The sequence below is a fragment of the Manacus vitellinus genome, unplaced genomic scaffold, assembly GCF_001715985.3.
Source record: "Manacus vitellinus isolate BGI_N305 unplaced genomic scaffold, ASM171598v3 scaffold_1_pilon, whole genome shotgun sequence".
NCBI classification, from domain to species: Eukaryota; Metazoa; Chordata; class Aves; order Passeriformes; family Pipridae; genus Manacus; species Manacus vitellinus.
Window position 1 is genome coordinate 42,590,221 of NW_021939396.1, and position 23,554 is coordinate 42,613,774.

The 23,554-nt window shown below is 37.4% G+C and overlaps 1 protein-coding gene across 1 annotated transcript in view; it reads right to left on the reverse strand.

Annotated features, from left to right (window-relative positions):
• Window positions 1–23,554, reverse strand: part of ASXL3 (ASXL transcriptional regulator 3) — a 103,741-nt gene that overhangs the window by 70,086 nt on the left and 10,101 nt on the right. The window contains exons 3-4 of the mRNA XM_018080567.2: window positions 2,703–2,811; window positions 1,237–1,348 (exon numbers count right to left, since the gene is read on the reverse strand). Of these exons, the coding sequence (XP_017936056.1) occupies window positions 1,237–1,348; window positions 2,703–2,811 (221 nt within the window). The remainder of the gene's footprint in view (window positions 1–1,236; window positions 1,349–2,702; window positions 2,812–23,554) is intronic.

Sequence of the window (23,554 nt, forward strand, 5' to 3'; positions counted from 1 at the left end):
GTTTTCTGAGTATCAAACAGGAACTGTTAAAGAACAACAAGCATGTAAGTTCACTTACACATGCAGCATACACTACATAAGCATAAAACCACTCCTCGTGCAGAATTTGATAACTGATAGGCATAACAGATCAATGAAAATAAAGACGCAGAAGCCATTTAATAATTCTTGACTTTTTTGTTTTCCACAGAGCTTCAAAACTTCACTACTAGATAGATCCACAACAACCTGTCTTGCACTCCCATCCCTGAACTCTTTGCGATTTCCAGTGGTGCTAGAGACCAATACTGAAATTGCAGTATCGGTCTTGTACAGGTGCAGCATAGAAGCTAAGTAAGTTGCTCGAGATCAAAAAGCAAGTCTGTAGCAGAACAACATGAGCTGAGCCTTTTCATGTCCTAGTTGTAAACAGGGCACCCTCTCACCATACACCAAGTGAACCAAAACAGTAGGCTGCAGTCCAGTGGTGGGACAGGTTGTGGGCAGGTAGCAGAAGAAAACTGATTAAGGAAAGGTTTCAGAGGTCCTGGGAAGTTTGATTTTTTTTTTAATAAAGTATTCACTTTATAAACATTTTATGAGTTTAGTTGTAATAAGAATAATATTCACTTCTATTACTTGCAAGTAATTTTAGGTGACTAATATTTTCTTTATGACCAATTATTAATTCTCAAAAAGAAAAAATATTTCTAAGGTTGCAATTTTCAAGTTCTTTCAATGCTTCGGTTTCTCATTATTTTAGAGAAAAAAAAAATCACAGCATTTGATACTTCAACATGTCTTTGTCAGGATGGCACACAGGAGAATCTCTGCCTGAAACAAAAAAAATACAAACCTTTGTCCTCTGCCCAGAAGTCCACTGAGGGACCAAGCCCACATGTCCACACTGAAATCAGTGAAATGTCTATCTGACAACTGCAAGTCTGAAACCCAGTAAAGACAAATTACTCTTTTAGTTGTGGGTCCAAGAATGAAAAAATTGTAAGTCAAAAAATTACCTACTGAAAACACACCCAAAGCACTATTCTTTGTCTTTTAAAACCTTAAGTTAAATAAAGGCACTTAGTGTTCCTGATTTCTTTATAAGGCCAAAAAAGAGAGGGAGTCAGTCAAAAACAGTTCCACTGAGTACAAAACATTACTTATACTGCTTGGAAATCACACCACAAAAATCTCAACAATACTTTTTTTCTTTTCCCAAAACATGCCCTCTAATACTGAAATTAAAACACCTACCACCATTTTCTTCTCCATTATTATTGTTTGTCTCAGCCATTTCAGTGCCATCTAACTCAGATTCACATCCTAAATCCAATGTTCCATCAGTAGGGCATGTTGATTCTTCTTTCTACAGTTAAAAAAGAAAAAGAAAACTAAAATTAACAAGGAAAAAAAAATCAATCATGATCCTGCTGCATCTCTGAAAATAGATTACTGCAGTGTACTCGCATGCTTACATTTCAAAAAGAAAAAAAGAGAATAAAATGAAATATGCTTGTGAGTTACTTTAAAGAGAGCCATAAAAACAGACCTTGATTAAAAAACCGCAAACCAAAAAAACTGTTTTGTGAATTCATAACATGCTATTTTAAAAAGAAAAAAGTCAAATAAAATGCAAGATCTTCCACTTTTTCTTCTTCTTTATTTTTTTTTTTTAACAGAAACAGACTTGTTTGGCTGTTAAAAATCCTAGTTTTCCAGCTGAGTGTCTACAACACTGCAGCAAAACACAAATCCTTTAATGTTTCTTTTCTGTCTTTGCCTGTTTCCTGAATTCAAATAGCTGAAGCAACCTGGAGCTCAAGCATGGGAGTGATTGTGAATACCTGGAATTGTGCCAAGAATCTCTCCCGATTTAAAGAAAAACAACAGCATTTGTTCTAGTGAATTGGGAAACAGAGCTCCTGAAAACTATTAATTTAGTTTCAGGTACAGAATTTTTAGTTATCAGGAACAGGTAAATCTATATACTTTTATATTTTTATACCCTTATACCAAATCTGTCATAAATTACAACAGATCCTTCCCCTCAGTCCAAAATTTTAGTTGATTACATTTAGACTGCCAAGCAGATAATCTCACTTACTGGTTTCTCATCTCTGCCTCACATTCCTCCACTCCTGTTGTGAAACCCCTCTAAGTTTGATCATACACAACAAGAAAAAAATTCCACCCACAGAAAACATCATGTTCATAGCAAAAGAGAATAACAAAACCAAAAAGGAATAGAAATAGCATAAAGGCAAAATGCTATCACTATAATTATATTCCTTCCCAAAAGCAACCATGCAACCTGTAAATTAAAAGCTGATTTATATTAGACTTGCAAATAATTTTTCACTATTCAAAAATCAAACATTAATACAATTACTTAATGAGAAAGTCAATGATCCTCTTGAGCTCACAGCTCATAAAACAAAGGCCTTTCTGTGAACAACTCTGACACAGCAGCATTTTAGCTAAGCTGCATGTTTTTTATACCATGTGCCAAATTCAAGAACATGTATATGCTTTCTAGGATAAAACATTCAATGTTTACTTTCATTATAAATCCTTTTAAAAGACATCTGAAAGCAGTTAGAAGGACTATCAGGTCATTTCCTCTCCAAAGAATCTAATCTGTTTACCTTTATATCTATTGAGACATTCATAAAATGGATTAATAGCTATATGTACATTCCATTTACAAAATTTAAACTTACTTTGAGAGCATAGAGTCCTGATTTCCCAGGGATTTTGAAGAATGTTCCATCACCTACACGAGTGTTAGTATGAAGCATTGCATTCAGGCAAGCTAATGGAGAGGTTCCACTGAAAAATAAAATTGTGCAGTCCAAGATTGAGTGCCTCTTGCAAAACTATTCCCTCAGTCTATTTTTTTAAACTCATGCTTGCCTGGCTTTTTATTTTTTTTTGCCCCCTCTCTTTTTTTTTTTTTTTTTAATTCTCTCAACCCTGAAAACATCTACATTACAATAACAGGCCAGTTTCAAACTTAATCATATGCATCTGTCCCCTAGGCTTGAGGCAAAAAGTCTGTGAATTATAATTATGCTTTTCTTCATACAGCAACCAGTTCCACATTCTGAGAGAACCAAAGTCCAAATATTTATGTGAAATTACTTCATAAATAACACCACGAAGCCTCAGTTTTAAAATGTTACAGACAATGTGGTTGCTGCACATGAATGATCAAAACAGTACCAAGTTCAAGGGCAGCTGCATCCCATAGGATGAAAGGCAACAAAAGAATAATAAAGAGCCCAGAAAGAACACATTTAAAATTAAAAGTAATATATAGTAAAGCCACCTTCTGGCTTAACATGGTCAGCATGCATTATTATACATAAATATGAACACATTTGTACCTTTTATGAAGCATTATCTTTTCTAATTAGAGTTGTTTTAGAGATTAAGAGATTGACCTACTCAAGGTAGTAATTGTAATACCACTGTGGAATGCATATTAAAGGAGTATTTAAAAAAGAAATACAACACATTAAGAAAAAAGAAGTATTTGGACAGGGATGTCTTTGTAGTATATGCATGCTTACATCTCAGAAAAAGAAAGTACGTTTCCAACCCTAGTTAGACGCATACTATTCTGAAAAGTTGATCTAAAAATGGTGGGCAAGGAAGTATTCATAAATTATTTTATTTTAATTTAAAAATTAAAGTACAAGATTTATAGATGTACTATCACATCTTTGTCCCCATTTACTGGCTACTGTACACAGTGTACTCAGGGACTGAATCTGAAACTGTGCTTCTTCCCTGGGGTCCCTAGTCTGCACGCACGCTTATCTTTAGCCACGTAAATATATTCCACTTGGTTAAGTGGAACAATGCCTGTGCATTAAATTAAGTGTGTTGCTAAGTATTTCAGGATTAATTATATACTCAACTATAAGCCAGGAACAGGGCTTCAAAGTTCATCAGAAAGTACTCTTCTTTATTCTGCAGAATTATAACACAACATCTAATCTTTGTTGAAAACTGCATGTCCAATCTCTTTTCTATAAACAAAACTGGACTGAAATTTTTATATTTTATATGGTGATGTTTTCTGTTGATTTTCATGGCTTCATTACAACAAAATTTATCCTTATTGTACATGTATTATTTTAATGGCAAGATCAATAGTGTGGTAATTGCTCTTCCGGTAAAAATTAAACTATAAAGTGTCCTCAAGCCAGGAAGTCCTGTCTGTTATAATTTATTTGCTAGAGGTCATCTAATGTATCACATTACTAACTCTAAAATTAAAAATTTCAGGTAAAAATGCTGCTTGTTGATAAACATAACAGATATGTAACAAGTATCTATTTTATGACTATCCTAAATATAATCACACAATATGAAAATTCTGGGAAGTGTCTTTTTTGTCTGTTTGCTTCTTTTTTCCCCTCTGCAAATAAAATTAATACCACATCTGGTTTTGATATAATACTGTAACAAAATACAAACCTAACTATATTAGAAATAAAATGATACTGCTAGCAGTGGGACAGAAAACATTAAGAGAGTTCATTGAGTTTAATGATTACTTAAAACACTTTTTTAATATCTAGAATACTTATCTTTACACATTTTCCTTACTGCAATGATGTTTGACAAGAAAAGACACAAAGCTTTTAATACAGCAGTTAGTTGCGTAATCTCTTCCATATGTTAACATACATAATGTGAAGCAATTTCAACTCTCTCAATCTTGGATCTTTTTAGTGAAACATTATTACCGATCAAGACTTTCTCTGCACGATAGAAAGAACTTGCTGACTCTGCAGTGGAAGACAAACTCAGTATGTCAACGAGAAACAAAACTGCATGCACATGTATGCACGATTTGTATCCTTCTATTCTGACAGAGACACTCTGGAATCCAAACTTATTTTTAGATATCATTAACCAATTAAAATGATACAAGATGAATGAACCCAAAATAGAGGATTTGGCAACATCTCATGACCACTACTGTGCTCACAGCAGATATCTTAATCTTCAAAGTCTAGACAACTGGCAAGTTGACAACAGAAACTACTCTTTGACTTACAAAGAAACCCGTATTGGCTACTGAGCCAAGATGTACTTTAACTACTGCTATGCTTGTTGCCTACAGATATCTGCAACTCCTAATGGCATGCAACCAAAGGGCCATGCCTACCCTTCTTGAAAACTGCACTTGGGTATGTCTATAACAAGCACAAAACAAACCACACATAACACACTTAAGTGGAAACGAAATAATAATCTGGACACAGTGAGGTAGGATTTATTTATTTTGAGCTAGCAGATCAAACTGAAGTTCTATGTTGCCCTTTTTCACTGCTATGTTGACCCATGTTAACCAATGACTTTCTTCTGTCAGCACTGGCATCCTTGAAACACTGTATTAAAATTCCCAGATGTTACTCACAACTGATACTGGAAATACTTGCAACACATGCTATCACAACACATAGGACCATGGTTCAAAAAGCCAGCAAAAATCCCATGATGCAGACTGATGTCTGAATCATAGAGCACTTTCTGAGGGATCTGTACTACTTATCGCATGCTTTCTAAATTCTCCTACAGCCTGAGGACATGTTCCTTCTGCTCACAGCTCCTGGCAGGTATTAATAAAGCAGTCGAGGCCTGCCAAATATAAGGCTGAGTATCTCTGAATATCAAAAATGGCACAGCTTGACCTAAGTTCTCGAAACACTCCAAATCAGTTCAACTTTGATTCAGTCAAATGAAATTGGATACAATAATATTCTACTTTGCAACTTGATATCTGTGAATTTTAAGAGCCATAATATATTTCAAACCGATATGCTGCAAGTTTTATTGCCACAGTCTGCACACAAGAAATATGTTTACCATTTACAGCCTTCAGATGCAGAACTTTCATACTATTTATCATCTTTTGGGTGAGACTGCTTTAAACCACTGTGGTATTCTAAAAGTCATTCATACATGGGAGTTACCATCTGTAGCAGCATGTCTTTAAGATCAGTATTTTTCTGCTTGTCTGTTTATTTTATATGCATATACATCTATACACACATACAAGCAGCGTACCCCCCCAAACACATACTTTCAAATAGGTTTAAAAAATGAAAAGTTACTTACTTTCTGTGAAGGTGATGTGATGTTATGATGTTACAACAACCAGCAATATAGGAAAGAGAAAAAAAATCAAAATACAACACTCATTAGCTTTCCAATATAAAAGTTGCTAACATAATTCTATCATTTAAAAAACATCAGGCATTTCAACGTTCCATAAATTCCTTTCCCAAAATCACTATGAGTTACTAGTATTCAGCACATCCTTTCAAAATTCCTGTTCATTATCAAAGCAAGCTTTTTACCCCAACTCCCCCAGTCAAAAATTTCTCCAACATTTAGTGATTCTGGGCTCCCTCTACTGGTCACGCAGCCAGTGTTACCTAAATCAAAATGCCAGACTACGGTTTCCACACACAAAACTCTGTAAAAACACGCAGGGGAAGCACACATTTCAGTTATTTCCTCCTCTGCCACCCTCCTCAAAATCCTACAAAAATCTGTAAAAACACCAGCAAAAACACTACTTATTTTTAAATTGCGAACTTCTCAAACACATAGTTTCATCAGAAAAACCCTGAAAATGTCAATGGTTATACTCTTAATTTTAACAGTCTTTGCTAGACTGTTTGCCAAGAGACAAAAATTACAATCTTGGTAAAAAATTATTTTAAATATGGAAAATAAATTGACTAAAGCTAACTTGTCTAGGCAATATAGTGTGGCAGACTGTGAAAGTTCCCCAAAACTATGCAGGCAAAACACCTCAGGTCCTGCAGCAAGGCAGCATTTCAACCACTCAGCCCCACTATATGTGGTGTAACCTCTCCTTCCTGATATGTTCCCAAATCTATGACAACCACTGTAAGAGGACCACCGAGGTATTGCAAATTTGTTCCGTATTTATTTGTTTGAAATCATCTGCTCATTTCATAGAGATACATAAACAGTCACAAGGGAGCAACAATTTTTCCTCCCTGCTGGAAAAAAGTAAAACCAAAAGGCTTCAGAACTAATTTCTGATTCAAAGTCATACAGAATAAAATACGTTTATAATGCACATAAGTTACACCAGTTTCAGAGTGACAACAGATAAAGAAAATAAAACATATGAGGGAAGGTTGTAGAAAACCCATTTGTGTGGTACAGTAAACGGAAAAGTAAAAGAAGGCATAAATTGTTATTTTCCAGAAACACGTAAAAGGTCGCTGAAGTTAATTGAGATAAATGTTCTTCATGGTCACTGGGGAAAGAAAAAGAAAGTTCATAGATAGTCTAAAAGTGTGAATGTAGCTGTTGATGTTTTAATCAACACCAGAACTGAGCAGGGGAGTTTGTAAAAAGACCTTTCTGAGAAGCTCATACACACACCAGTCCTGGTTGGTACAGAGATGGGAACCTGTCCCAGTGTTTGCATCGAATGATCTCTCAAGCATGCATCCAGCACTGCAACCTATGATTCTTTATCTCTTCAATAAGTCAAAATTCTTATCAAGACTGGGCTAATAATATACCCTAAGTATACTTTTCCCAACATATACAGCACCTAGAAATGCTGGAAAATTGACTAGATGTCTATACGTGCATTGCTTGCTGAAGTGTTCCACAGAGCACTACATGAAGCACTAGATACACCAAGTGTGATGAAGCCATCTTTGGCTGCTTCTTAGAAGCTTTCCACAATCTTCAAGGAGCTGTGTGCTCATGGTCCTGCAGTCAAGTGCCAGCAAAATGTCCCAACTTGCCTTACAAGATTGTAGCCATGACCTAGCTTGGGAATGCCACACAAAACCACCAGGAACCTAGGCAGCTATACCAAGACAAGACAGCTGTCCTATACATGAGGAAGATAGCAAACTGCTGCTGACTGGTCTAGAGCTGCTCTCCTCCCACAGCCATACTTGACTGAGCTGGCAGTGTTGCAGCAGCTGTTAGTGCTGGGGCTGCAGTAAGATCTTCCAGCTGGAGCTCAGAAGGAATACCCAGGAGAAGTCCACTAAAGTGAGGACTGAAAAGAAGACCTGGCCATTTTACTGTATTCAAATGGCACAGGATCCTTCCCTTGGCACAGAGGGAAGTAGAGAGCACAGGTAAACAGAAGACAATGTTGATCAGTGCAAGATTTCCTGCCAACCACTTGCAATTTTTTCAGCAATAAAAGTTTCAAATTAGTCTAAATAAACCAGCCAGCTGACCCCGGCTGGATATCATGTGCCCACCAAAGCTGCTCTATCACTCCCCTCCTCAGCTGGGCAGGGGAGAGAAAATATAAGGACAGGCTCATGGGTCAGAAAGAAAAGGACAGAGAGAGATCACTCAGCAATTATCATCATGGGCAAAACAGACTCAACTTGGGGAAATTAATTGAGTTTATTACCAATCAAATCAGAGTAGGATAATGAGAAATAAAACTTTAAAACACCTTCCCCCCACCGCTCCCTTCTTCCTGGACTTATCTTCACTCATGATTTTCTTTACCTCCCCCACAGCAACACAGGGGTGATGGGGAACGGGGGCTATGATCAGTTCATCCCATGTTTTCTTTGGTACTCCTTCCTCCTCAGGGGAAGGACTCCTCACACTCTTCCCCTGCTCCAGGGTAGGTCTCTTCCACAGGGTGCAGTCTTTCAGGAACAGGCTGCTCCGTCATGGGTCCCCCACAGGATCGCAAGTTCTGCCAGCAAATGTGCTCTAGCACGGTACTGTGGAAGGAGCCTGCTCCAGCACAGGCTTCTCATGGGGTCACAGCCTCCTTCGGGCATCCACCTGCTCCAGTGTGGAGTCCTCCACAGGCTGCAGATGGATCTCTGCTCCACCACAGACCTCCATGGGCTGCAGGGGGACAGCTGCCTCACCATGGTTCTGCACCACGGGCTGCAGGAGAATCTCTGCTCCAGTGCCTGGAGCACCTCCTCCCCCTTCTTCTTCACTGACCCTGGTGTATGTAGAATTGTTTCTCTCATATATTCTCACTCCTCACTCCAGCTGCAACTGCTGTTGTGTAGAGCTTTTTCCCCCCTCTTAACTCTGTCATCCCAGAGGCACTACTACTGTTGTCGATGGGCTCTGCCTGGCCAGCAGGGGGTTTCGACTTGGAGCTGGCTGGCTTTGGCTTTATAGGACATGGGGGAACCTTCTGGCAGCTTCTCACAGAAGCCACCCCTGTAGCCCCCCACTACCAAAACCTGGCCATGCAATCCCAAAACACACAGGAAGACTGCAAGCAGTATATTTCCTTTCTCGGCCAACGTTAAATACAGACTACATATTTGTATTGGGTCTGGCTGAGATGGAGTTCAATTCCCCATAGTAGCCCTCACAGTGTTGTGCTTTGCATTGGTAGCTAGAATGATGTTGATAACACACCAGTCTTTTGGCTACTCCTGAGCACAGCATCAGCACTGTAACATTCCTTCTGGGAGGGGACACAAGTAGGCCAAACTAACCACAGGAAAGGAAAAAGCTAAGGAAAGAAGCAAGAAGGGGGGCACTCATTGTTTCCAACGGCTGCCTGCTAAGGAACCATTATGTGTGCTGAAGCCCTGCTTCTTGGAAGTGGCAAGTAGAGAATAAACCTTGTTATCTTTCACTTTGCTTTTGTGCACACAAGTTTTTGCTTTTGCCTTAATAAACTGCCTTATCCCAACCCACGAGTTGTTTTCCATCTCACCCTCTCTTCCCTTTACGACTGGGAAGGGGAGTGATAGAGCAGCTGGGTGGGCACTTGGTGTCCAGACAAGGTCAACCCACTACCAGTATTCCAGGTACAATTTCATTCAGAGTCATCCTTCACTCAACAGCAAAATCACAGACTAAGCATGTTAATCCAAACTAAACCAATTTAAATTATCAAACAGAAAACTTGATTTGAATAATCAATTAAAATCTTGCTTTTGATTTTTTCCCACTTATTTTCCTACTGCAAGGTTAATTTGTTCATTGCTTAAAATTATTAAAATACCCCAATCAGCCAACAAATAGAGCTTTAATGTAATCTCACTATTTGATATTTGGAGACTACAAATGCATTCAGCAATTATCTAACTTAATGTACAGAAATTAATTCAAGTTGTATTTTCCGATGTTAAAATAGCAATGACATCTTATTTACCAAATCATTACAAGTACACTTATTTCTGTCAAATCATCTTTGGAAAGGAACTGTAATTTCATTAAGGGATTGGCTTTTGAATACTGAATGAAAATATATTAGATGTGCTGGATATAACATGAAAAAAGGGAGACTTTTCAAAATATCACATATCCAATATAATTTACTAAACAATAAAACCATGTCTTAATATGTGGGTAGTAGGTAGCTAGGGAACCATCTACTACTTCTACATATATAGACTAGTGAAACTGTAGAGCTGAAAGATCTTAGCCTCTCAGACAAAGTACTTATTCATAAATTTGAACAAGAAAAAAAGCATTTTACTTTTTGAGGTTCCAACTGGCTTCTTCATTTTAAAGAAGCCAGAACTTAATGAGAACTACAGAAAATACTCCTGATACCTACAGTTGATGTGACTGTCCAAACTATTTCTGTTCTGAAGTCTTAACCACTAAAATAATAAATAAAGTCACAATAAATAAAGTCTTAAGCCTTAAGTCACTTGCTAAAATTCTACAGGAGTTGAAGTACATAGAGGTAGAATACTATTTATACAGTTTGAATAAATTATACTTAAGGTTTATTCCTATTATAAGCACTCACATTTTGATCTTTAAATGTATTTTAAAGGATTAAAAGAAATTCCTTAACATACCTATTTTTTATTTTTAATGAATTTTATCCATATTAGCCAAAATTAACATCAGTTTTGTTCATATATCGGCAGCACCATGAAGAAAATTTTTACATCTCTGGTCTTATTTATGCTTCACACGTGGTACCTGACTTTCAGACTTCAGATATCACCAACAGGGCTACTGTTCTTGAGCAGGGTAAATAAGCCAGGCTATCAGGCTACAAGACAGACTAGCACAGCTCATTCACCTATAGTCTCACAGACTGTAAACAACTACCAGTAGATGGTAGGGGAAAAGACCCATTATATGTACTACTAACATTGTTCCAACATCAACCCTCATATAGATTTCTTGTTTTTCTAAATCAGATGAAGATAGAGGCAAGATTATTATTAGTATGATGGAAAAACCAAGGACCAGTACAGACATGCTGTAATGTCATAGATACCCAATGTCTATCTCAAAAGCTAGCAGTTTTCACTGAAGCTAACCAAAGCAGTGAACGCGGAATATGTAAAGCAGAAGAACCTAGTAATGAACCAGAACTCTGCCCTTTGCAGCTTGTGAGGGTGTTATAAGCAGCTAGAATCACAGCTGACTGAACTGATATCTCACCAAGAAACCAAACCTTTTCAGTGTTCTTCAAATGTAAAATAATCTGAAGCAATGCTGTAAAGAAACTCAACATAGATCCTAAATTCAAGCTAGATATCATGAAAAGGTTTTTGGTTTTGGGTGGTTTTTTGCCATTCTTAGCAGGAAATCTCATTTACAAACTCATCTAAGTCTAGTTTTACATTTTGAATTGACCAAAACTGGAATCAGGGAAGGAGTTAGAAGTGAAGCTCCTTTTACAGAGCTAACAGGTGTCCCCAGTCTCTTATCAGACCACCTTTGAAGCATTAAACAATGCTGTCTCTCCTTGGAAGAGAGACACACAAAAATTATTTCCAAGTCTTGTGTGAAGGATATACATAACAAACAAATACTGGAGATTATGCCACCACCCTTAAGACCCGTTTCTACTACTTCTAGGATCCTCCTGCATGAAGCAATATCCCTCTGGGCCTTTTGTACATCTACATACAGTCATTGTTTCAGTGATTACATGGCATTGGCACATACAATAAAGACCAAACATAATAAACCTCTAGCCATGTGTCATCATGGAAAAACTAAGGGGGACAAGTGAATGAAACTGCAGGTGAACGTGACAGAAAGACAGGGGGTTCTGGCAAGAAAATGTTATATTATTTCTTTGCTGAAGGGTTTGCCAAACTGTTTCCATTCACCCACAGTCAGTCAAAAGTGACTAACTGATCACACAATGTAAGACGTTTCTTGGAAAGCAAAGCTCTCATGCATGACTACCCATACATTTTTATTCTAATTCCCTCTCAGTAGCCAAGAGTTTGGCTCACATTTGCAAATGATGGCATAGACTTAGGGTTTTTTTCACCTCTTAGCTGTTTTGCAGCACTATGGTATATCTAATTTTTATTTTTTTTCTGCAGGGGTAAAGATTATTGAAAACACACTTGATCCTGCCTTCTGCTCTGTGCAAGGGCCTTTCATAGACATTTCAATCAAGTCTGGCATTTCCACCCTTACCTTTAGAGCACTCTGTGGTCTGAGGCCAGGGTAGATGAAATTCTGATACCCTACAACACTGAAAATTAATCTTCTTGTTATTTAGAGCAAAGTATATTTTATCATGGTGCTGGCAGCCTGAGAAAACTTCTGATAGTGTCAAATCTGGTGACAATAGCCACAGTAATGTTCCAGAAGAACACAACAAATGGAGTTCATCTGTGGTGAAAATGGAGCTTTATTAGGACTAATCTAAACCAATAAAATGAAAAGCCCTGGGAACAAAAGTTCATCACAAATCTCAGTACTCCTTAAGCCAGCAAGGCTTTCTCTTTTTTTTTTTTTGTACCATTTTTTTCTCAGAAGAAAGCCTTTATTTACAAAAAGTTCCAGAATCTGTATAAAATTTAAGTGTTCCTGAACATAATTTTATAGAACTACTGTGATGGATTTGCCCTTGAAAATATTTACAATGTGTCTGAAAACAAGATGCCAGCAGTATAGCAGGTAAATTTGAGAAGAAAGAATAAAAACCACACAAATCTATCATATCAATCCCATATTATACACTACAGACTGAAAGATACTGACAAGTTTTTCCAAAATTTAAATACCCCTACTCATTATTTTTGTTGATTATCTTTACTCATGCCTCTACATAAGTCTCCCTGAATACCTTGAATGTTCTGAAAAATATGCTTGAAACACCATTACACCTCATTAAATGATATTCACATATGGCAACAAGCATTCCTCGACCAGAAAGGAAATGAGAATACAAGTTTTATAGAGACTGTTTACACTTTTCTGTGTTCCCTAACACCTGAGAAAACCCCAGGTTTTTCTTCTTTGTGAAGAAAAATCTCAAAGAAAGGATATATGTAAATGTATCTCTGCACTTTGAGTCTGTACTGTTTCATTAGATGTCGTACAAATAATACAAGAAAGAAAGCAATGCTAACAAAAAAGGGCATTTTGAACGTGTTTTTGAAAGACATAGGCAAAGATTAAAGAGTACCTTTTGAAATCATCCCAAAAGAAAAATGTTTCAGAAAGAAAACTACCCCAAAAGAACAAGAAATCAGCACGTGTCAGTTAGTCACAAGAGCTAGGGTGTCCCCTGGACTGAGAACACCCTCCTCATTCAACATCACTTAAAAGAAACTATTTGATTTTTTTTGTGTAACAAATTCTTATACTGGTCAAATAACACTGTTCTTTCTGACAGCTACTTCCTATTCAAAAATGTATGGGGTTTTCTCTTTTTTCTTTTAATAGTTTTAACTGATTTCATTAAAAAGCACTAGTACATTTTTCATTTTCTACTCCAATATCAATGTTCACCATGAAGGAAAAAACTATAAAGACAGTAAAAAAAAAGACTTCTTGCCACATTAAAGGAATTCTGGAGTAGAGGTTAAAAAATGGCTTTCTTAAAGAAACCATGGGTTTTATATATATGATGTCTTATTTTAGTATCAGATTTCACAGACCCCTGTGGGCTTTAAATACATATGTTTAGAAAAATGAAGTAATGACTATACTACAGTCAAAAATGTACTAAACCCAAGAAAAACACTGCCACAAAATGTGCAATGTATAAAACGAAAAAAAACACCCCACCCTTCCAAATATTCTTGGCTTCAAGGTGGGTGAAGCTTACTCCTCAAAAAAAAAAAAAGAAGTCAAGGTGGAAAGTAAAGTGACTATGCTAAACAAGACATAGTCAGTAATCACTGAATGCCTTTTGGCCTCTAATATTTAATCATCCTACACAAGGGACTTCTATGAATTTATCCCAAGTTCTCTTGTTTAATTTGGCTTTTTAACTGGCCAGTCTCCACAACTGTCACTGCGGAGTTTTAAGAATATCTTGTGCATGTGTGTAATTGATAAACAACTGGTCGGTCAAATGCAAAAAGTACAGCCCCCCCCCCCCCCAAAAAAAAAAGTTACAGCTATTTTTAAGAACATTCAGCTCCACCAAGGTTCACACATTCATAATTTACAGTGGGAATAACTTCCAGAAGTTATCTAGTCCAACATCCAACCCTCTGTTCAAAGCAGGGCCACTTGGATCTAGGCCTCATCTACTCAGGTTTTGTGCAATCTCCAAGAATGGAGACTTCACAGCCTCCCTGGACAACCTTCCTCCTGTGCTTAACTGCTCTCACCGGGAAAGTATTTTTCTTAGTATCAAATCATAATTTTTCATGTTTCATGTTCCATGATACATGTTGTGTCTGCTGCCTCTAATTCTTTGCTTCTCATGCTGTCATTATGCAATCTCCAAGAAAAGCCTGGCTCTGTCTCTCCTACACCCTCCCATTAGTGAGCTGTGGAGTGCCATGGGATCCCCCTGAGCCTTCTCTTCTCCTTTGTGAACAAGCCCAGCCCTCAGCCTTTCCTCATATACCATATGCTCTAGCCTCCAGCCATCCTGGTGAACCTCCACTGGACTCACTTTGATATATCAATCTCTTCCCCGGACTAGGGGGCCCAAAACTGGACATGGTTCTCCAAATGGGGTCTCACAAGTGCTGAAGGGGAAGGATCAGTTCACTTGACCTGCTGGCCACGCTCCTGCTAATACAGCCCAACATGGGGTCGCCCTTTGTTGCAAGGGCACACTGATGGACTACTATATGCCTTGTTAACCACCACAACTCCCAGGTCATTTTCTGTAAAGCTGATTCCTGGCCTGTTAGCCCCCAACCTATACCACTACATTAATCGCTATGTTCCAGAGGAACAAGTTTGCTCTTGCCTTTTTTGAGTTTCATGAGGTTCCTCTTAGCGCAATTCTCTGCTGTCTTGATCCCTCTGAACATCAGCCCAGTCTTCCAGAACACCAACTGCTTCCTCCAAACTTGCTGAATATGCTGAATCTGTCCCGTTACTTAGGTGTTTAATAGTATTGTTAAATACCTAAATATTTAGGTGTTCAACAGTAACAGCCTCAGTATCAATGTCTGAGCAACACCACTTAGTAACTGGTTATCAACTAGAGTTAGCATGTTTGATCAAAACACTTTGGGGCCTGCAGTCCAGGCAAACTTCCCTCCACTCACTTCTTGAGTTCCTATTTCACCAATTTGACTGTGAAGATACTAAGGTCTTGCTAAAGTAGAGGTAAAAAACATCAGTCTCAGTTGACAATCTTGCTGATGTCCTTCCAGTGCACTACACCTATCCTTCTCTGAAGGCAGAGAAGCTTCCTTCTATTGTCCAAAGTCATAACTTTCCAACTTCCCAATACTATGAGTCTCCATTCACAGTCAGCTTGTGACTACTATGTAGGTAGTCCACGAGAAGCAAGTAGCCAGCATAAACTGTCAGAACTGAGAGAGTCAAATGACTCCTTAGGTTGGTCTTGACCTGCTGCAGCATGCCACCAAAGTCCCTAGAAGTCGGAGCTTCAAGAAGATTTTCCCTGAAGTTTCCTCAGGAAGCTCAAGAAGCCTGGAAACTGCTGCAAACTGCTCAATCTCTGATTAGCTGCCTCTGCTGGAGGTCTGCAACAGAGCGACAAAATATACTGCAAAAGAACAACAGGACTTCTGAGCCTCTGCACCACCCACTGAGGAAGCCCATGCAGCATCTGACAGTGGCTTCATTAACTCTGTTGCACAACGAAAAAGGGAAAAGGCGGCTGGACAAAGTGTTGCCAGAAAACCACTGCGAGCCAGGCCTAGTTCAGAAGGCTGAGTAGGATTCCTACTTTATCATGCTATACTAGGAATGTAATCCTGATGCAGTCACAGCTACCAGCCACACTCCTCCCCTGACTGATTAGAAGAATTTCCAGCCTTTCTTATCATCCACAGCAGGGACTTCTGTTACCACAGCTGTAATGGTTGCAAGACACCACCCTGCAGTTATACCAGCAATAATGCATCTCTGTACCTGTATGTAAGGCCATAGAGTAGTTTCTGCTTTCACCAAAAAGGTTTGCACCAAGACTCACTTGCTCACATCACTTTCTGCCAGCTCTGCCACTTAACGAAGCAATCTGAGTGGCTTCCCTCTAAGTCAGACCACGTGTTCCTGCCTCCATGACGTGTTCTTCCCCAACCCCCCTTTCTTCTTTATTTAGAACTTGATTATTTCCCCAAACAACCATGTGAATGTTTGTGCCAGCATCCAGGGAGATGGGCAGCCCAGAGCAGGAAAAGCAGCTTGGTGAGAGCAGGATTATTATTTCGGCTACAATATTGGTTTACAGTAACTGGAGAAGGATGGCCTCAGACTGACACAACTGGTTCCCATTTCAGACTTCTCAGCGCAAGGCCTGTATTTCACCTTTTGTCAGTTAACACAATGCGCTCCCTCCAGCCGCTCCCGAACCTACATGCCAGATGCAGCTGGCTCGCCTCAGCTATAACCCCTTGGGTTGCTACATCTGGACGCAGAGGAGGGGAGAGGCGGAGGTACCACCCTGCTGAGGGAAAGCAGAATTACCAAGCTTGAAGGAGCTCCACACCCCCACATGTTCCTCCGCTCAAGCCTAATGTCATGTCCCTGCTCTCTCAGCGATATCAGTGAAGTTTTCCAGTTGTTGCCATTAAAACCAATTGCAACTAAATTTATAAAACTAGAAGAGGTGCCGATGTACATACATCTCCTTCTACCTTCCCCCAGTAATGAAAAGAAAACAGAAGCGGCAAATCACAACACACTGTTAAGACCTACTAGAATTAAATTTTAAAAGGTAAGCATATTTCAGTAAAATGACTTAAATTATGGCAAGATTTAACCATTTATGGAAATAATAGAAAAGTATTGCCAAGCAAAGTACTGTACAAAGTACTCTACTAAGCACTACAGAGTTTAAAACTGTTTATAATTTATGAGAATTATGGATTTCTTTCTTCATATCAGAAATCTTTACATCTTTAATATGTTACTCAATGTTGAGCTACCAGACTGTTATATGACATTATTTTATTAAATAATATTTCTCCCCGATAGAAATAACAGCATTAAAGCAAATTGCTATGCTGATCTTAGAGTGATTAATTTTTCTTTCTTTATACTCACTAGTAAAATCTTACTGAGTTATCCTAATTAAATTGGCATATTAACTTTGCCCATTCCTAAAAATTGATGCATGCCAACATGTTGGGCTGCCAGAGCTTGCTATGCTGTGCCATTTCAGTCACACCATCCACCTGCCTAAGTAATCAATTGTCCAACTCAGGAAGAAAGTTCTTAATGCTTATTACAATTTCTTTGGAAATTTTTACCTGGAAAGAATGTATCTATTCATTGAATGGCAATGCTGAAACCAAAGTTATTTTAATATAGGGATTTTACTGCTTTTACTTGATGGAAAGTAAAAGGGTCTTGGTTACCACATACAAGCTCTTCCAGTCAGACAAAAATTTTTACTTCACTGCTAACAGCGTGCAGTTACAGATTTCTCAACCACAGTGGACTTGCTTGGACTTGTTTCCTTTTTATTATTTTTTCCCCTCTCATTTTCTTTTGTCTCGTTTTCTTTGGTCCTTTCCTTTCTCTTTCTTTTCCTTCTCTCTCATCTCTATTTCTCTCCTTTCTTACTCTTTTTTCTCTCTTTTTCTCTCTCCCACCTTGTATTTCTCTGTTTTTCTTTCCCCTTACATTTCTCTCTTTTTCCCTTTATATCTTCTCTCTCTCTCTGTTCTCCTCTCCATCTCCTGTTCTCTCCTTTCTTTTCTTTCTCTCATTTTTATTGTCTTTTCTTTCCCGTATGTATTTTCTATCCTTTTCTTTCCTCTCTTCATTTTTTCACCTTTTCTCTTTCCTTTCTTCTTTGTTTTCTCTTTTCTCAATTTTACTTTTTCTGTCTTCTTTTTAATTTCTCTCATTTTCTTCTCCTTTCTTTCCTCTTTTCCTCCTCATTTCTTTTCTCTTTACCTTGTTTCTTCCTCTCTCTTTTTCTCCCTTTATTTCTTTCCTCTTGTGGTGGGTTAGCTTTGGCCATAAGCCAAATGCCCACCCAGCCATTCACTCCCACCTCCTCAACAGGAATCTGAGAGGAAAGGGGATGAAAAACTTGTGGGTTGAGATAAAGGCAGGCAGATTGCTTACCAGTTACCACAAGAGACAAAACAGACTCGACTTGAGGAAAATTAATTTATTGCCAATTAAAATAGATTTGGGTAGAGAGAAACAAAAGCTTCCCTCTTCCAGCCTCAACGTTCCTTTTTCATTCCCGATTCTTTTACCTTCCCCACACTGAGTGGTGCTGAGGGATGGAGGGTTACAGTCAGTCCACAGCAGCTTCTCTCTGCTGCTGCTTCCTCCTCACGCTTTTTGTCTGCTCCAGTCTGGGCTCTCCAGGGGCAACACCTCCATCAGGAAATATCCAGATGTCCCAGCATAGTATTCTCCACATGCTGCAGTGAGGATATCTGCTCTGGTGTGGCCCTCCACAGACTGCAAGGGCCCCCCCTCTGCACTGGTGCCCAGGGCACCTTCTCCCTTCCTTCTTCTCCGGCCTTGGCATTCACACTTCTGTTCCACACATTCTTTTTTTATTCTCTTCCTCTGCCTGAGTGCTGGTTTTGTCCTTCCTTAAATATGTTACCACAGAGGCACCACTGTCTTGGTTGCTGGGCTCAGCTATGTCTTGTGGTGGGGTTGTTGGAGTCAGCTGTGTCTGCACAGAGGCCAACCTGCAGCCCCCCACTGCCAGTGCTGTGTTATGTACACCTCTCCTCCTTTCCCTCTCTTTTCATTTTTTTCATTTCCCTTTCCTCTCTCCTTTATCCTCCTACTTTCCCATCTTCTCTGTCTTCTCTTTTTCTCTCTCCTCTCTTCGTTCTTCTCCCACTTTTCTCTCTTGCCCTCCCCTCCATCCTATCATATCTTATTCTGATAAAAGAATTATACTTCTTTTAAAGTAGAAGTATAATATAATAATAATAAACCTTTTTATGAAGCATGAACAACTGAAATCCCTAAATTTAATTCTATTTTTGTTCATTTCTATTAAAAACCAAAGAAAGTGCACCATGTCTTATGCCTTCTCTTTCACAAAAGTTCAGGAAAATTCCCACAGTTTCTTTTTTTCTTTCTCCCCAGTTTTCAATTAGGATATGACTTCTAACTGAAGGAATTTAGAATTTTGAAACTAAATGTCAAATTCTGGCACAATTATGCAAAAGCAACATGTTTAACACCCAAAACATCGCACCCAATCCAAAAAGAGAAAGCCAGAACATATGAGAACGACCTACTTCTTCATCTTCAGTTCTTATTCAATTGAAAAAAATAATTGTGAAGTCTATTGTATCATGCAAGAGAATGAACAAATAAAAATAAACATTCCTTCCCTTACAAAAGATTTTTCTCAATATTCTTGTATTTGAAGAGTAATTCAGTACTTGAGAAAGTTTTACTCAATTACTCATTTTCTACTAATAAACAGGTAGAAAAATCAAACTGATACAAAGAATAAGGAAGCTCAGAATAATCACAAATAAATAAAGATTAGATCCAACAATGAATTACTCTTTTCTAGTAATACTTATTCCTACAATAACAGTTGTATAAGCAAGACCATAATTTCACCTTAAACATTATAATAAATGTAATTACTACAACTTGGTTGACTAATAAATGCCAATTATGTGCCTAAAATATTTTTGTTAAGGCTCTCATCTGTAAGAAAAACCTGAAAATAAATGCAGAATGGGCAATCACAGTATGCCCTGTAACTTTAACAATATAGCAACAAATTATTTGTTTTATTGTGTCAAATTAAAATATTTGTGTGGATATGAAATGTTTTAAGTTATACTTGTTGTACATTAGGGAGTTTAACTTGGCAAAACAGCATAGTAAAATTTCTTTCCTTCCCTCAAAGGACCAAGCAGATACTTTTATTTTTGTGTTTTAACTCACTCCAGCTGTTGCAGTTCAGTCTATTAGTAGATCTCCTTATTCTTTTTTGACTTAAAACAGCTCCTTAAGTCTGGAACTGAGAGATTTAAGTTTCTATTTAACTTAAAAGTAAAAGACAATCTAATTTCAAAATGTCACACACAAAATTTTAAAATTATAACAGTAGAAACCATCAAATATTTTGTGCAAACATAGGACTGATAGCTAAAAGTTTTAGACTGGCCATTCCTGATAGGCATATCATTCCATCTGAAAGGAAGCTTGATTCTCCTGAAGTCATTAATAAAGTCCCTCTGAATGTAGAAGCTGAGACATGCCTAAGAGAGTCAAAGAAACTAAAAATAATGTGGTTTACAAAAAACCACAGTCTTAACCACAAATTGCTAACTGTTTTTAATAAAGAATTAAATGATACATTTAGTATTAAATTAATTAACAGTACAAATCATGTCATTACTTCGTGGACTGTAGCTCAGGCACAAATAATCTTGTATCAACACTATTTTAGTTTATACAGTTCATTACATCATCTGACTGAATGACATTTTGATGCAAAAGTTTACATTTATACCATTAAGCTACTACTATAGAGAAAGGTTAATGGTTGGATTGGGTTTAGTGGTGTTATGTTTTGGATGAAGGGGACAGAGTTAAGAATATAAATACAGTTTGACTGCTTAATCTTCACTGGCCAAGAAGATTCCTGGACTGAATCTAACAAAACCAAAACAACAACTTCCTGCTTGTCATTGATTCTTCATATCTTCCCAAAGAGTTCCTTGTTGTCATTTACAGGTCAGGTTTTTTATCTTTGTGATTACTGCAGGGGACACATATTTTTTACAAAATGATTTCATATTTGATAATGGTTACCTAAAGTAGTTACCAGTCTAGAGGACAATAACTTCAGGTGTACTGGTAACATAAAAAAAAAAAGAAAGGAAGGAATAGCAAGTAATGGGGGACATTTGCAAGAAAGATTAGTTGTCTGGATCCCACACTTGTTTTATTTTCTAATTAAATATAAAAGCCTGCCAGTGAAGCTCTGAATGGTGTATCTTGACAGATTCCTGATAGCAAATAAACATATCATAAGCTTATTGAAACACAAACTATACAGCAGTAGCTACAGAAGCTGTAAGATCCTAAATAGGGTTACTCAGCTGTGTTTGCTTGGTATTTTCTTGCTGGAAGGAAGTATTTACTAAAAAGAGCTACGAGATCCCATTTTCCTTTCCTCATAATAAAATACAAGGAAAACCAAAAGAAATTAGGGGAAAAAAGTCAATTTGTCCTCTCTTTAGCTGTTGAGGGCAGACAGCAAAACGGTTCTTAGGGATCATTTGAGCTCTTTCCCATACTCTTTGCTACTGGAGCAACTGAGCAAATGACACATTTGAGTATAATAATTTTATGATTTACAACTTTATATAAGGGCACGTGTATGAGTAGTGAGGTGAATTTGTGTCTGCAGGTGTATTTACATACTACCCCATAAACACAAGTTTCATACATACAAATTTTAAGTTCTTTTATTTATACTTTGATTTGAAGTATATGTTTTGGTTCCCTGTTCTCTGTTAATGTTGAAAATATTTGCCAGCCACACAGTTACCGGTTCTAGCAAACAGCTATCATAAAACAGACTCACTGACAAATGCAGAGTTTATTGGGATTACAAACAGAAGATAGGAGCTTTCTATATTGCTGAAAGAAAATAAAATCTTGAATAAAACATGTTCTTCTTAACATGACAGTACATAAGCAAAGAAAATATGTTCAGGTACTTTTTAAATTCTGTTTTGAAATGAAGAGCATGCACGTAATTTAATTTCACAGTAATTAGGACTACCTATGAGACTCAAAATTAATAAAATGGAATTGCTATCAGCTGGACTTAGATAGAAAAGAAATTCATGTACATAACAAATTTTCTGAACAGTTATACCTGATCTTTTTCATTGTCCTTAGACAGTGAAATTCTGAGGGTTTTTTTGGGGGGTCTTGATTCTAAAAAAATGTACTTCAAAATTTTAAATTAAATGTGCCAGTGCACAGCTAAAAGAGAACTAGGAAATGTTTCAGCTCATGCAGTACAAATAGGAAAAAAAAAAACAAAAGAAAAGAAAAATCCTAGATTTTTCTGTATTTTTTCCCCTTCAGTTAAGAAATGGTTTCATTACAGGTAAACTGAAGCATATACACCCATGTCTTTATAAAAACAAAGACATCCACAGCAAACTGTTCCAGAAAAATAAACTATTACTAGAAAATTATGCTTTCATAGAAAGCCTGACAATGTTTTCTTCTTTCACATTCAAGTAAAACAGATTTAATTCAGTCTGCCAGAAATGGCTATGCTTCTGTTCTGTGAAAAATATGCTAATGATGAAAATAAGGACTTGACAATTTACTGAATACTAAGCGGAAAATCTGTAATGAATTGCCTGTGTTGTAGTGTTCAGTTTAGGCTCATTTTTCTTCCTCAGTTGCTATGGAATACTAGAAATAGCATAAAGAAGATTATACTATTTTGTGGGATGTTGTGCATGTCCCTTAAGACAGAATGCTTAGAAATAAAGACAAAAGTCAGCTGTGGGATAAATGAAATTCAAAGCAGTAATAAATAATAGGCTTAAGTACTAACTTTTCAATGCAAAAGAGAAATACAGAGAACAAAACAGAAATGCCAAAAAAATTCAACCCCAACAAATAAATCTCAATCAGCAACTAGCAAGTTGAAACCTACAGTAATTCATTTTACACCTGCAAGGAAAAGCAGCTTCTTAGGTTACTCAGATGGTGCAACAAAAGCTCATAAATCCATTAAATGAAGGCATGTCTTCAAGTTCCCAGCCAGACTTCAATTTTGACTGCAGGTTTTAAGCCTTCAACAGATTAAACCCTTTTCCTAAGAATATTTTATCAGAGTGTACATTCAAAAGGTGACTCCTTCTAGCTAAAGTGTCTGTATTCTTCTGTGTTTGAAATTTTTATATATACGGCTGCTCCTGACAGGCTTATGTGTTGAATCGCATTTGTCCAAATACTATCTAAAGTAAATACAGGAGATTATTCTTGCCTTTTCCAAGCACAAGAGAGCTGAACAAGGTTGCTGGCTACTCAGAAAGATTCTTGCATTTTGCCCCTAATCAGCATACAGTGATACTAAACTCTCTTGCAGGTCTTGCTTCTGACTTTTATTTTAAAATACAAGTACCTATGTACTATAATGTTAATAAGTGGCAGATCTTCATTTCAGAACAAT